Genomic DNA, 15,056 nt, shown 5'->3' with positions numbered 1-15,056 from the left:
GATGGAGACACTGAGGCCAATGGAAGTTAAGTGACTTTGTCCAAGGTCTCAGCTATTAGGTGGCAGAACTGGGATGGAAACCCAGATGCTTCGTACCCCCTAACCTCTTAGCCCCAGGGCTAAGACCTCTTATTCCAGCTATCGAGGAGGAGATGTGTAGAAAGAATTCGCTATCCGAGAATCTTCTGGCAATGCTGTTTCAGCTGGAGGCCTTCTTTCTGGGTTTAGATTCCAGTTAGCTTGCGCTCTTTTGCTCTCTCCACTCCCTGGTGTGTCTCTCTGAAGCAGGCAATATGGCATTTTAGGAAGAAATAATGCAGTGCGATTTCTGATCAGTGAAGCTTGGAGCCCTCTCCAGAAGTCACGCAGAGTGAACTGCTGGCCAGGCAGAGGGCTTCCTGCATGGTGGATTTGCAAAGACGGGAATTCCAGGCATGCGCTCGGCCTGCTGGGCCACTTGTTGTCTGCTTTGGGACCACAAGGAAAGGCCTGCTTTTTCCCTCCCAGACTCTAGGGAACCAGGCATAGTGCTTTTTAAAAGTCTGTTATTTTTATAAGGCTCTTTTTTGCTCCCAACCATGAAGTCATTTTTGACTTTTAAAAGGAACCACAGTTTGACTTTTTACAAAATAAACCAGGGGACTGAGCAGTTTCAGATCCATTGCTTTTTGCAAAGCTTTTAGCCCGTGATGGCTGCATGTGGGCCTTTACCTCGCGGGGGTGGCGGGCGGGTGGCGGGGTACATGTTAATTCAAATTATATTAATTTTATAATTTGATTTTTTCTAATAGACACTTTAGCATCTATAATTCTTACATCTTGAGTGTGAACTGAATTGCAAGGAGCTCAAAGCACATTTCTTAAGAGAAATAGGGTTTTTAATTTTTTTAATTAAAAAAAAGATACCAGGTACTTTTACCGATATGAGAAGTCAGTTTGTACTGACCCCCTTTCAGTTCTTCCATTGCCTCACTGTCGCTGCCTCCAGGCCTTTGCACATGCTGTTCCCTCTTCTTGGAGCAGCCCTCACTCCACAGTCCCACCGGCACTAAACCGTCAGCCGTGGCGTAGCTGTCTCCTCTGTACCCTCATTCTCTGCAGGATGAGACAGAGTTTGAATTACCCTTAATGGGATGAATGACTAATGCGTCAGGCCTCAGACTGTCTAAGCTTTACATTAGTTTCCACCTTAGCCGTGCGTGGGGTGCCTGCCGAGGCCGCCTGTGCTCTGAGAAGCCTTTTCTGACATCAGCCTCCTCCCCAGTTTGAGATTAGCTGTCCTCTAGCTCCCCCATCAGAGCACTCACAGGCCTGCGTGCAGAGGCTCCCTTGCCTGTCTGTCCCCGGCTATCAGGCGGGGAGCATTGTTGAATGCCGCACAGCTGACCCGCTGCCTGACAGATGGCAGGATGCCCAGGAACGTCTTGTTATTTGTTGAGAGGGGGCAGTGAAAATCTTTTGAACTCTTTACCCTGTTTTGTGTTGTGCATAGATAAAATGCAAATCCTTAAGAAGTGGACAGAATTGGTTAAGAGTTTTAAAGTTCCAAAAGGGCCTTTTTGCTAGGACAGCAACCGTTTGAATATGAGTCCACAGCTTTTTTGTGTAGAGGAGAGTTATTTTGTATCTTGCACATGAACGAGGAAGAAGAGAGAACCTGTTGAAGTGGGGAAAGATCATAAAGAGGCCTGTGGTTTCCTTAGGGTCGTCTTCTTGTGGTAACTACGCTTCCTGGGACGAGTGTTAGACTTGACCACCACTTGAGGGAGTGGCTCCCACGCTGCCCCTGTGGCCAGAATTGTTGGAGTGGCTGCTGGTCTGTGCAGTGGCAACACCAGGAGGAAGGGCGTGAGGAGGTCATTTGCTCTCTGGGCACAGACGTAGGCAGACCCTGCCCAAGAAGGGTATTCACACTTTAGGGTTCGTTGGAGTCCTGTGTGCTTAGTAAAACTGCAGACTGCCCTCGAGGCCGGGCCCAGCAAGCTGCATTGCACAGAAATCCCTGGGGACCCTGCTGCAGCTGGGTCGCCGCCCACTCTCCAGGATGTGCTGCCTACAGGGTCGGGGGTTCTGGGGAAGCGCTGGCAAGTGGGGCAGCCCTTGGAGCCAGTGCCTGTCCTTTGTCAGGGCCCTTAAACGGGACAGTGCAGCCTGGGAAAGTCAGCTCAAGGAGCGTCTCCTGGAAGGAGGGACCCCTGGCATTAGCTCGTGAATAGTGCAACTCAGGGAAACCAATTCCAGCAAAGATTGGTGCCTGGCAGCCGGTGCAAATTTAAAAAGATAAAAAGAAGAGACCTGGTTTCCTTGATGGGCTAGGAATGTCCCCCGCTCTGCACAGTGATGAAATGCACAGATGGTGAAGTAGAGGAAGACAGAGATAGAGAAGAATAACGGAGCACTGGAGGCAGTAAGGTCCGGCTTAATGTAAACACAGAGGGATGGGGGTGTGTTCCCAGCCTTGTGCCTCCAGGAATGTCATTGCCGGCCCAGGAGGCTCAGCCTGTCTCGGACAATCCTGGGCCGGAGGCTTTTCCTGTAGCCAACTGTGGGCAGAAGACCGTTCCTAGGGGAGAGGCAGTCGATGATCAAAAGGATGCCAAAATGTGAAATATGCACATCCTTTGACCTAGTGGTCATACCTTTAAAGAGATATTATACAAGTGGGGAAAATAATATATAGGTCTGGATGTACATTGTTATTAAAACACCTCAAATATCCCTCAGTGATGGGACTTGCAGGTACCTAGATGCAGTAAAACTACCCCGAACCATTAAAAGTGATGGTGGACCTGTAGTTATTGACATGAAAAGATGTCACAATACGTTATGAAGTGACAAAAGCAGTTTTCAGAATAGCAGAGTGTTTTATGGGTGCAAAACTGTATACTCAGATTTCCGTTTATTAATTCAGCCCGTAATTATTACGTGACGTATGTGCCAAGCACTTTTCTGGGCATTGCAGGTTCAGGGCAAACAAGACAATGGTCCTTTGCTGCTCGGAAGTGAAGTGCTTGGAGCCAGTGGTGTCGACATCGCCTGGGAGCGTGTTAGGAACGCAGAATGCCAGGCCCCGGTCCGGAGCTGCCGCATTTTAGCACGTCCAGGACTGTCCGTTTGCACAGCCTAGTTTTGAGACCATGCTTCAGGAGCATGTTTACCAAAATGGCCATGGTGGATTGCCAGGGCAGTGGCAGTTTGGGATAATTTTTGCATTGGCCTTCGTACTTTTCTCTGTTGTTGGGATTTTTCACAGCGAGCTGTGTCTTGTGTTTACAAAGTGAGGATGGTAATTTTGCAGAGGAGCTTAAGGCACCTGCTTCTGGTTCTTTGGGCTGTCTCGGCACACCCTGGCAGGATCCTGGAGCAGGAATGGAGGCACGCAGAGGGCGGAGGTGGCAGCTGTGGCTCATTTGGCCAACCACAGAGGTCTGGAGGAGAGACCCTGAATGCCGCAGCTGTGGCTGGAGCTGTCACCGCGGCCTGAGAGCTGCTGCCAGCTGAGGAGCTGAGCTGATGCTGTTCTGGCTGAGCAGAAGCCCAGCGCTGCGTCCCCATCCTCCTCCTTTCTGTGGTTACTTCATGGGGAGAGCCCGGCTGCAGCCGTAGAGTGCAGGCCCCCTCCCGGGCCGCCATCCTGCAGGACCAGCGGGCAGCCCCAAGCCCCACCAGGGCAAAGAGGGAGCTACAGGCAGGATGCCCGGTGAGGAGCGTTTCTGCCCAAGCCTTGGAAAGTTCTGGTCATGTGGCAGAGGGTCCCTCAGTCTCATGACCCTTTTCTTGGGGTCTGTCTTGAACATAATTCCTGATGTGGGGTTTGGCAAGGTTGGCCCCACCGCACCCCACCTAACGCGAAGTGTTGTTCAAAGAGGCTGGACTCTGGGCGTGAGAAGTGGGTTCTAGACCAGTCTGGTCCTGAGCAGCTGTGTGACTTCGCCACGTCCTGAACTGCCTTCTTGGGTGGCAGCTGTCTCATCTGTGAGAGGTGCGAGTCGGGTACTGAGCAAAGCTCTGTAGGCTGCCAGCTGTGCTCCAGACATTCCGCGTGGAAGGATCAGGCCTTTGTTCTGAGGGCGTCACAGCTCGGTGACGTCGGGACGCTTCCTGGTTCCCCTCTGGTTCTGATGTGATCCCCAAATCCCGGTCTGAGGACTGTCCCCCCTGCGTTCGGGATGCTAAGGCGGCCTGTCGTGTAGGGTGGTGGTGTGGAGAGGCTCTTGCACATTTGTTTGTTTGCGTCCTTGCTGGTAAAGTAAAGAGCTGGCGGCCGTGTTAGTCCTTCCTCCACTCCCATGTAGTTTTTAAACCTTTTTGATCTTACTGATCCGTGAAATCCAGAACCATGACAACCAGGCTATAAGGAGGTGAGGACTCAGATCAGGAAAGAAACCAGCCCCTGGGGAACCCGAGTCCATCCTGCTGCTGGGAGAGCTGCTGCCTTGACGAGTCCACGGGGCGGGTCCTGGGGAGGGTGTCCTCAAGCCCTCAGTGGACGGGAGCCACCCTGTCCGCCTTGCTCAGGGCGATTTGAGACACCGTCCATCCGCCGTCTTCCACCAGGGGCTGCTGGGTTTCCTGCTGAAGTCTCCCCTTCATGGAGATGCGGGCGGGGGGACAATCAAGACTTTGTCCAGAATCCCTGAGTCCCACGGGGCTGGAGCAGGCAGGGAGCAGCCGACAGCTGCTGTCAGCACTGGCTTCTCTCTGAGCCTCTGCCAGGCACTCGGCCGGCCACCTGGATTCCCCTCGGCGGTCGCTTTGCGGGCGTCTGATGGCACAGATGTAAGTCATGGCGGGACAGGCTTCCTCTGACTGAGAGGCGAGCGACCCTCCCTGACATGGCCGGGAGGCTCATTAGCAGTTCCTGAAGAGGACCAGGGGCAGGGCCCGAGAGCTGGTTAACTGAACAGTAACTAATTCGCTTATGATTGATACTCACGTTCTCACTCTCTTTTCTCTTTCTGTGTCTCAGTCGAGTCCTTTGACGTGGACTGGGCCTTAGGGGGTCTAAGGAGGCGGTAGAGAGATGAGTCAAGAGTGGGGTTTGGGCCCTGACCCCTCGTTAGCAGTGTCGAGCTGCTGCCCTTCCCGACCTCGGTCTTCTTATCTGCAAAATGGGTTTTTGTGAAGAGGGGACGAGCTGATATCTGTAATCGTGGAACGCAGTGCTCAGCCCCTCCTGAGCATCTGGCAGATGCCAGCTCCTATTACCCCATCCCCCCCTCTCCTCTCGTAGGCTCCTTTGTATACTGGGCAGGTGTTTGGCACCTGCTGTCGGCGCTGGACAGCGCAGGTCCTTCCACAGGTGAATGAAAGCATTCAGACGAGTGTGTGTTCATCAGTTGAGTGGCCAACACGAGTTGGCGACATCCTTCCTCTGAGGAAGAAGAAAGAAAGCAGAGGAGGGGCTCCAGTCACTGAGGGTGGAGTCGGTGTTCCTGCTGTGCAAGTCCTGTGGAGCTGGGGGCCGTGCCGCCCCCTGGGAGAGGGCATTCCTGACAGAGGTGACGGCAGGGCGCACAGGCCCTGAGGTGGGACGTGCCTCAGGGGCTGGAGGACGAGCTGGAGGCAGCGTGGCCAGAGCACGGAGAGGGCGTGGGCATGGACCACAGAGGCGCCCGGGGCTGCGTGAGGCTGCGCTGGGCTTCAGGCTTTTCTGGGGCGAAGGGAGGACAGTGACGTTCTGAGTGCAGGTGACATGTTGAAGGTTACAGAGAAACGCGCTCAACTTGGACGCCAAAGCCTGTGGGTGCCTTTCTTCCCTGACCCCTGGAAGGATGACCAGAGCAGGCTGGCTGGTGCTCTCCTGTGAGCATCCATCTCTGGGTCTTGCCTGTAATGGTTGTTACTGTGCTGTTAACTTAGTGCTGACTTTCTATTCCCACATCCCCTCTACGCTTATTAATCAGAATTCTTCTGTAAGGGAGAATTTTCCCTTCTCCCCCCTTCACTGATTTATTCAGCAATTTGCGGCGTCGGTGTGGACTCAGAGGTGTGTGTTTTCTTCTCTGGGTCGCCCTCTGGTGCTACTCCCGTTTCTTTGGTTGTTCAGGTTGTTCCAGCTGTGGCCACTGGAGCTCCTTCAGATTGACTCTGTGTCCTTTTTTTGTGCCTCCATCATATTTTGAGCATTTCTTTACTTTCTGGCAACAGAAGACACTACAGGTTCACCTTGTTTTTTCCCCCTGGAATCAACCACTTCTCCAGGGAGCCCTGGTTTCCTTTATGGGATAATGGTATTTACAAACCAAGATCTGGGTGTTGGGTGCGCTCATTGCTATTGGAGTGTGTTGCTTCTAGTCTTTCTTAGCAGATGCAGCTGGGACATATGTGTGTGTACACTAATCCACACACACACACACAGATCACTTCTGTCTGTCTGTCTATCTCTCCATCTATCTATGTGTCTATCTATGTATCTATCTATCTATCTATCTTTACAGACCTTGAGTTCATACTGATGCCTTCAATTCTGGTCCACAGCCTCAGGGCTCCTTTTAGCCTTCTCACTTTCCTTATTTGTAACTTCTTCCTCTGATAGTGAGAAACCTCACTCGTATTATCTGCAGGATATTAACTTATTTATTCAACCCTCGTGCACACAAAAGGTAGTTTCAGAGTTGTTAATCCACACCCCTGTGACAAACATATACAACGAGAGTGGCGTATTTGTGTTCAGTGCGGTTTTTCTTCAGCCTTGTAGAAGCCAGTCAAATAACGTTTTCCTGAGTGACTTCGGCTGGTTCTTTTCTTCCCCACCCCCTTCAGTGTGGTGCTTTCGCTCATCTGTAATGCAGTTATGTTCCTTTGTTGTGTTTCTGTTCCATTTCGAGTCTCCCACACACACATGTGTGGTTGATTTTAATTGTTTGCTTTTGGGGAATGTGAAATGCTATCACGGTTCTAAGAGCAAGAGCTACACAAATAGACTGAGAGAAATGTGCACCCTTCTCGTCTCTCGTTCCAGTCCCGTCCCCCATTCTTTCCACCCCTTTCCCACCCACCCCCGTAGGTAGCTAATCTCTTTAGTTTCTGCTTCAGCCCTCCTGTATTTGTTTTGCACAGATGGGCCAATACGTGCGTGTTTTCTTATATCCCCTTTTGCTCTACAGAGGGTTGAAATGCTATAGATACTCTTTTGCACTTTGCTTTTTCCATTCAACAGTATATCCTGGAGATCACTTGATAGCATTTCGCAGAGATCTTTCATAATGAGCTTTTTTAACTTTGATAGTTGGAAAAAAAAATTAGCAGTCCAGAGATCAGTTTCAAAATTCCCTAAGCTTGGTGGTGGTGATGATAAGAGCATGAGCACTGCCGTTAAGTGAGTGTCTGCTGTATGCCGTGCTCCGTGCTAAGCGTTTGCTGTGATCATCTCATTGAAGGAGTCATTGAAGCTATTGAACCTGGAGTCCTGAGGGGTGGGTGACACCCCCAATTTACTGATGAGAAAGCTGAGGCTCAGCAATATCTAGAAACTTACCCAAGGCCATGAAAACAGAGCTGCCGTTTGACCCCTGGACACTCCCCCGTTTGTGATTTGGGAAGAGCACAGCAGCAGCATCACACAAGTCCAGATCGAAATGAAGCCATAAGGGGTTTTAAAACCTGGCCACTTCCTAGGCCTTAAAACTGTTCGTTATGGATCGACTGCTGCCAAAGTGGCGTGTTACTGATGGCAGGAACATGACGGGAATTTACTGCCTGTTTGTTCCAAAGAAATGGCCCTTCTTCTCAAGGACCAGAGGTCCTGCCTCTAAGACAGAAGACGAGGGAGATGCTGGGTGGGTCCTGCTGCCTGGGAGGCATCAACAGATCGGATCTTAGCCCTTGTAATCGCAGGCTAGAGCAGCCAGCGCCGTCGGTGGGAAGTGCATGACCCCCCAGGCTATGTGGTCAGCAGGACCCTCGGCCAAGCCCGGTCCACGGCAGTTTCTGTTAAAACTGTTTGTACAGCAGGAGTGGAAGAAGAATATCTTTGAGTGGGAGTCTGGCTTCTGTTTTGAGAAGTGATAGCCTTTGGCAGGGAGGCAGTACACTTGCGTTGTTTGGGGGTGTGGCTTCTAGAGCCTGAGTGCCGCAGGCTCCACCCCAGCCCCAGATATTCCAGCTGTGTGACCCTGGGCCAGTCACTTCACCTCTCAGAGCACATCTGTGAACTGGGGATGGGAACCGTACCCATCTTTGTTGGGGTCCCCAGGGCCACCCCGGGTTTGATGATTTGCTAGGAGAATGCATAGAACTCAGCGTAAGTCATACTCATGGCTAAGATTTATTACAGCGAAAGGAGACAAAGCAAAACCAACAAAGGGGAAAAGTGAGGGAGTGAAGTCCAGCTTCCCGGAGTCTCTCCCAGGGGAGCCTCCCAGGGGCACTTAATTCCCCCAGCGACAAGTTGTGACAACACGTGAGAAATGTTGTCTTCCGGGGATGCTCGTGAGAGACTCAGAGCGCAGGGTTGGTACCGGCGCTGGGCAGGCAGGCACCCTCTGCCTCGGAGGTACCCACATCCCAAATCCCACATCCCAGAAGCAAAGCAGGTGTTCGGCGTCAAGCGCGCTGTCTGCATCACACTTTAGGCACAGCGAGCGTTCTTAGAAGGTGCGAACCGGGCCGGAATCCGAGTTCCAGCCCAGCAATGGCCAGCCCTTCCCAGGACAGCCGGCTCAGGCCTGTGGCGCTAATTCTTTCCTGCACCCCATCACAGTGGTTGGCTGCTGGATGGCTTACATGAGATGATCCACGGAAAGCCGTGGCCACACTGTCTCGTGAGCACCAGCTAAAGCAGACGATTAGACAGTCAGGGAATGAATTTTGGATGGTTCTTCTGCAGCTCAAGAGCAAACTCCATCCATCGTCCGTCCGCTCACCCATTCATTTCTTTGTTTAGTGCCTTCTGATTGAGCCCTGTAGGTGCAGGCGTGGTGTGTCCTCTGTGGGACGTCCGCTCCCTTCCTAGGGGATGGTGCGTGTGGGCTTCCCGTCCGGTTGGGAGTTGAAGGGGGCGGTGGGGTGAGAAGCGCTTGGGACTTTTCAGTAGGTGCAGAAGCCCCGTCTGTGCGCTCGGAGCTGGCGCGAGGGGTGTGCAGTGGCGGGCACTTCACTTGCTGACGCCTCGCTCTGTGTCTTCTTTCCTCCCGCAGCCAAGGCTAAGTCGAAGTGCGGCCCTACGTTCTTCCCCTGTGCCAGCGGCGTCCACTGCATCATCGGCCGCTTCCGCTGTAACGGGTTCGAGGACTGTCCTGACGGCAGCGACGAGGAGAATTGCAGTGAGTGCTGGGCTCACCCGTGTGCACCCTGTTCCTTCTGGCCGCCCGCCGCCTCCCGGCTGGCCTCTTACTCCACTTCTCACCCACTCTGGGCTCAGGCCCCAGATTCTGTTTGCACTGCTGCTTTCTGGTGTAAATGCTTGGCTACCTTGTGTCAGGGACCCCCTAACGCACCGGCCTCGCTCAGACTCTGTTCTCCATTTTGACAGTGGCTCTGCACATGCAGGGGTATCATCCCCGTTCACAGAAAAGGAATCAAAAGTGTGGAGAGTGGTGGCCTCATCCAGCGCCAAACAGCTCGCGAGCAGCAGAGTCCGTTCTCGCCTCGTTGAGACCCTCATCTGATGGACTCTCCCGCTCAATGTTCATGTGCTTGCTTGCTTTCCTTCCTACTTTGAATTCTTTCAAAAAAGATGTTTATATATTGATTATATACACACTGTAAGAAAATATTTTTGAAAAGACGTCCAAACAGTATAGAAAGCTAAAGTTCTCCACTTGTGACCATCGTGATTCTTTTTACCTGTTATATAATATTCCATGGTATCAGGACACAGACAGCCAGCCGCCCTTGTTCTATCTACCCCACCTTGACCTCTTAGCGGCCTTGGTATTGATCTTCACTACTTGGTCTGGACGTGTGCAGTGCCTTCCTTGTCAGCATCTCTGTGTCCGGAATCTCTGCACACACGCAGCAGCATCAGTGGCCTGCGAGCGTTCCTTCCCCATGTTTGCACCATTCCAGCTCTCCCAGCAGGTGCTCTGTACCTGCCACTGGTCACTTGGTCGCCACTCACTGTTTCTTCTTCTTTCCTGTCCCCTTAGGTGTGTAGACTGCTGGAGCCCTTGTAACTGGAGTCGGGTCTGGACAAATTGATGACTTTCTTCTGTGCGCTTACATATTTTAATAACATGTTTGTCTTCTGATTATTGTAAAGAACTTGCAAAATATGGAAAAGTATAGAGAGGAAAACAAAACTGCCCAGAATGAAGCACTGTTAATATTTGGGTTATTTTGTGCCAGTCCTTTCTCTCTCTCTCTTTATTTATGCATACATATATCTCTTCTCTAATGTGCTCCGCTTTAGTATTTTAATGAGCGGTCCTCTTTATTGTGACCATTTTCTCATGGGATTAATTTTTTTCAAAACATAAGTTTTAGCGACATAGTGACTATTTTGATAAATTGATTTTCCCTTACCCTGTGGTTCTGGTCCCTGCAGAGGACGGTTGCTGTCTCCTGTGTTATTTACGTCTTTCCAGGGAGCAGTCATGGCTCTGTCCTCCCAGGAGAGCCGCGGGGAGTTTATAACTCTCCCATGTGCCTTCTCCTATTGCCTTATTTCATTTTCTGGGTCCAAATGGCAGAAATGTGGCCTAGCCGCTGGATTGTTGGATAGTTAGTAGAGCGACTGAAATCCACCTCGGCAGGGAGCATGCCTGTCACTAACAGGGGAGGGGCCTGACTGCAAAGTGACTCCTAAGCTGGAGAGTCTGGCCTCAGATTTGTGTCCCAGCCTAGTTAAGCATGAGGAGGGTGTGCTGCATGATCTCCACGGTGGTTTCCTTGTCGTGAGAATGGGGGTGCCGAGAGCCTGCTTCCAGGGGTGGTTGTGAGAATTAGGTGAGATAATGTCTGAAAAGTGCTTGGTGGAGTGGCTGGCACAGAGTAATTGATTTAAAAAATATGTAGTCACCTAAAGCAAAGCTGTGAGTGACCAAGGGGAAGACCATATTTACTAGGATTTCCCCGTTGGCTTAGGGTGTCCAAGGCTGTACGTGTTTCGTATATCATTTAGTCTGTTAGTAAGTGTGTATCAGCCTGATCTCAGTTTCCTGCTGTCCATGAGGACTTTATAATCTAAGGGGCAATTTCATATATATATTCATACATGCTTGTGTACTAGAGAGTAATTCAGTGGCCACAAAAAGCAAGTGAGATGCATTGTAGTATGTAGATTCTAAATGATGTGTGATCCAGTGCCCTCCCTGCCGTAATTGAAGACGCTGTATGATTTAGATGTTTGAACATTGGTCTTTAGTTGTCTAAGTGAGTAAATTAGATCCCTTCCAAATTAGGTCAGTGAGGATTAAGCTAGCATTTTCCTCTGGCATGTCTAGCACTTAAAAATAGCACTTGTAACTCACTGTTTTGAAAACTGGTAAGTAAAAGGAAAGAATCAAGCATTTATACCTCCCTTACTTCTGAGTAATTAAATAGCTGACTTAGGAAATTTCCTTTTCTTTTTGCACGGGAAGATTTGCCCTAAGCTAACATCTGTGCCAATCTTCTTCCTTTTTTCCTCTCTCCCCCTGCCGAAGTCCTAGTACATAGTTGTGTGTAGTTGTAAATTCTTCTGGTTCTTCTGTGTGAACTGTCACCACAGCATGGTTACTGGCAGACAAGCGGTGTGCTTCCACGCCCGGGAACTGAACCCAGGCTTCCGAACCAGAGGGCACGGAACTTTAACCACTAGGCCATCAGGGCTGGCTCAGGAAAGTTCTTTTTCTTGAAGAATACCAGCTATAACAGACGAATGAGAGAATGAGAGTATTTATTTTGTAACCCCTGATGAAGCAATGGGTCATCAATGGCTGCTACAACCATTAGATGTAATATTGATGGGCGCTTTGTAATGGATGGATCAGGCTGAAAACTCCCGAAACCGCAGTCAATCTTTCCACAGACAGCTTTAGTCCATGACGCGCCACTTCAGGTAGAATGGAGAGGCCTGTCACTCTCTAGATCTCTTTATGTGATAGCTGTCTTAGGCGGTAATTGCCATATGTTAAAAACCCCAAAAGACAATGTTTTAACTTTTGCTTTAAATTTTCAAATATATTTTAAAGAACTCCAAAGGAGAAGAATAATCTCTTATATGTATCCAGATATTTACTATTTTGGTTTCTTTTCCTTCATTCCTTATCTTCCAAGTCTCCCCTGTTATCATTTCCCTCCTGTCCGAAGCACTTCCTTTAGCAGTTCTTGTAAAGCAGGTCTGCTGGCCACGGAGCCCCTCGGTGTTCCCTCACGTGAGAATGTCTTCATTTCACCTTCATTCCTGAAGGATGTTTTTACTGCATGTGGAACCTGGGTTGACAGTTCTTTTATTTAAGCCCTTTAAAAATGTCGTGCCGCTTCCTCTGGCTTCCGTGGTTTCCGATGAGGAATTTGCAGTCATTCAAATTGTTTCCCATCGAGAACTTACTCTTTTTCTCGGGCTGCTTTGGAAGCTTTCTATTTTTCTCTTTAGTTTTCAGCAGTTAGATCCTAGTGTGTCTGGGTACGTGGATTTCTTTGAGTCTGTCCTGTTTAGGGTTCTCTTTGAACCTGTGGGTTTTTTTCTTTTGCCGTACTTAGTACATTTTCAGCTATTACTTCTTCAGATATTTTTTAAGTGCTGTCCTCTTTCTCCGTTTCTTAATGGGACTCTGAGAACTTTAGATCATGTGTTCCTGTCCCACAGGTCCCTGAAGCGCTGTTCATTTTTTAATCAATCTTTTTTCTTTTTATTGTTAGATTGGATGATTTCTATTAATCTTTTGTCACGTATGCTTTTTCCCCTCGTCTCCAATTTGCTTTTGTGCCCGTACAGTGCGGCTCTTTTTCATTTCAGTTACTATATTTTTTAGTTCTAAAATTTCCTTTTGAGTCTTCCTTATATCTTCTGGTTTTTGGCTGAGGCTTTTTGTTTTCCATTTGTTTCAAGAGTGTTTGTGGTTACTTGGTAGAGTATTTGTATAACAGGCCCTTTAAAGTCTTCATCATGTAATTCCAACGTCTGTCTTATCTTGGTGTTGGTGTCTGGTGATTATCTTTTCCCATGAGAATTGAGATTTTTCCTGATTTTTCACATGGCAAGTGATTTTGGATTATATTCTGGATATTTTGATTATTGTGTGCAACACTCTGGGTTTGGTTTAAATCCTACGGAGAATGCTTGTATTTCTGTTTTAATGGGCGCTGGCCCTGCGGGGTGAGGCCACAAGCTCCTGACAGCCCTCTGTGGGCTGCGGTTGCGATAGTTTCCAGCTGTTTCTGCAGTCCTCTTTGCGTCTGTCCTGCGCGTGTGCCTCCCGTGGTCAGTCTGGGACCCGGGGCGGTCGTCTGTGCGTTCGGTTCTCCGCCTCTTTGGTGAGTTGATTAGGAGCAGATCCGTGCCTGCGCATGAGGGGACCAGCCTAGGAGTGCATAAATAACTTTATGGACTTACTTTCCCAAGTTCCTCCCTCTTTGTGATCTCTCTGATACTTTCCAGTTTCCTCGGGCTCTGAGACGGACGGACAAAAGTAACTTAGTGCCATTTGAGTGCTAGTTCAAATTTTGGTCTTCTTCCCCATTTGGCCTTCTCCAGTTTACTTTTCAGAATCTAAAATTTCCTGCTATGTGTATTCTGTCCAGGTGTTTTTTAGCTGCACTCAGTGGGAGGGCCAGGGTGGCTGCGGTTACTGGATCTAACCTGGAGTTGGAACCTCCCGCAAGTCGGTTTTAGCATCACGAGAAAAGAGACAACCAGGTGTTTTTTGCCTTCTGATGTGACCCAGAAGGCACGCACATCACCACTATGAGGTGTTTCTGCCAAAAACATCCGTCCTGAATCTGATACAGCATCTAATTCTGTCTCAGTCAGTTTGAGCTGCTGTAACAGAATACCGTAGACGAGGTGGCTTAAAGGACAGAAACGTATTTCTCACAGTTCTGAAAGTCCGACATCAAGGGTCCCAGCATGCTTGGGTTCTCTGTGTCTCTGTCCTCACGGGGCCTTCCTTGATGCGTGCACACAGAGAGGGAAATCCCTTGGCTCCTCCTCATCTTATGAGGGCACTGACACCATCGTGAGGGCACCACCCTCATGACCTCATCTAACTAATCGCCTCCCAGAGGCCCCACCTCCTAATACCGTCCCATTAGGGGTTAGAGTTTCAACATAGGAATTTTGGGGAACACATCATGCAGTCCTTAATACTAACCATTGATTTATGGGAAATTGAGGGACAGAGGACCGTGTTAATGACCCCATGGGGAGAGAAACTGCCAGATCCAGAATGTGGGAAATTCTTCAGGACTCAGTTTCATCCATTAATAAATTCTAAGGAAAAAAACAGAAGAGGGAACCTATAGGCCGATGGAGACTGAGAGACAGAACAACCAAATGCGGCGTGAGGACCTTGTTTCAGTCCTGACTCACCAGCTGTTCAAAAGAAAAAAATGGAGATAATGGGAAACATTTGAATTGTGGTTAGATATTTGATGATAGTAAGGCATCGTTAATTTTTTAAGTGTGAGAATGGTATTCTGTTTATTATTTTTTAAATATCCTTATCTTTGAGAAATACATACTGGAGTCTGCGAAGATGAGAGTACATGATACCTGGGACATGCTTGAAGCCTTAGGGGCGGGGTCGTGGACGGGAAGGATTGAGACAGGATTGTTGGGGAGAGGATAGTTATTAAACAAGTGGTTGGAACATGGGTTCACCATGCCAGTCTTTATTTTTGTACATGTATGAAAGTTTCTGTAATAAGATGGTAAAAAGAAAGAAAGAAAAGATAAAGGGAAGGTGTTGTCGGGTGATGTCTTCACTTTTAACAGGTAGCGGGAGAGTGGCATTTTTAAAGAGCTCTGTCTCTGGATGTTTCTGACCTTTGACTCCTGGCCCCGGACTGAGGGCAGCGAGAACCGGTGTGTCCTCGCAGAGGTCCCAGTGCTGCGCTCTCACCCTTTCACTTCCCCTCCTTTCTCATTTTGGCTGCATTTGGCCTCTCCCTTGTGCTCAGACTTCCTTGGC

The 15,056-nt window shown here is 49.4% G+C and overlaps 1 protein-coding gene across 3 annotated transcripts in view; it reads left to right on the top strand.

Moving 5' to 3' along the window:
• The window catches only part of LDLRAD3 (low density lipoprotein receptor class A domain containing 3), a 231,080-nt gene that overhangs the window by 103,516 nt on the left and 112,508 nt on the right, over window positions 1-15,056 (top strand). For all 3 annotated transcript variants that reach the window (XM_046644096.1, XM_046644095.1, XM_046644097.1), the window contains exon 3: window positions 9,141-9,266. In XM_046644096.1, the coding sequence (XP_046500052.1) occupies window positions 9,141-9,266 (126 nt within the window). The remainder of the gene's footprint in view (window positions 1-9,140; window positions 9,267-15,056) is intronic.

This window comes from Equus quagga, chromosome 17 (genome assembly GCF_021613505.1).
Source record: "Equus quagga isolate Etosha38 chromosome 17, UCLA_HA_Equagga_1.0, whole genome shotgun sequence".
NCBI classification, from domain to species: domain Eukaryota; kingdom Metazoa; phylum Chordata; class Mammalia; order Perissodactyla; family Equidae; genus Equus; species Equus quagga.
Note: the sequence above shows the minus strand (reverse complement) of the source record. Positions and strands in the feature narration are given on the sequence as shown.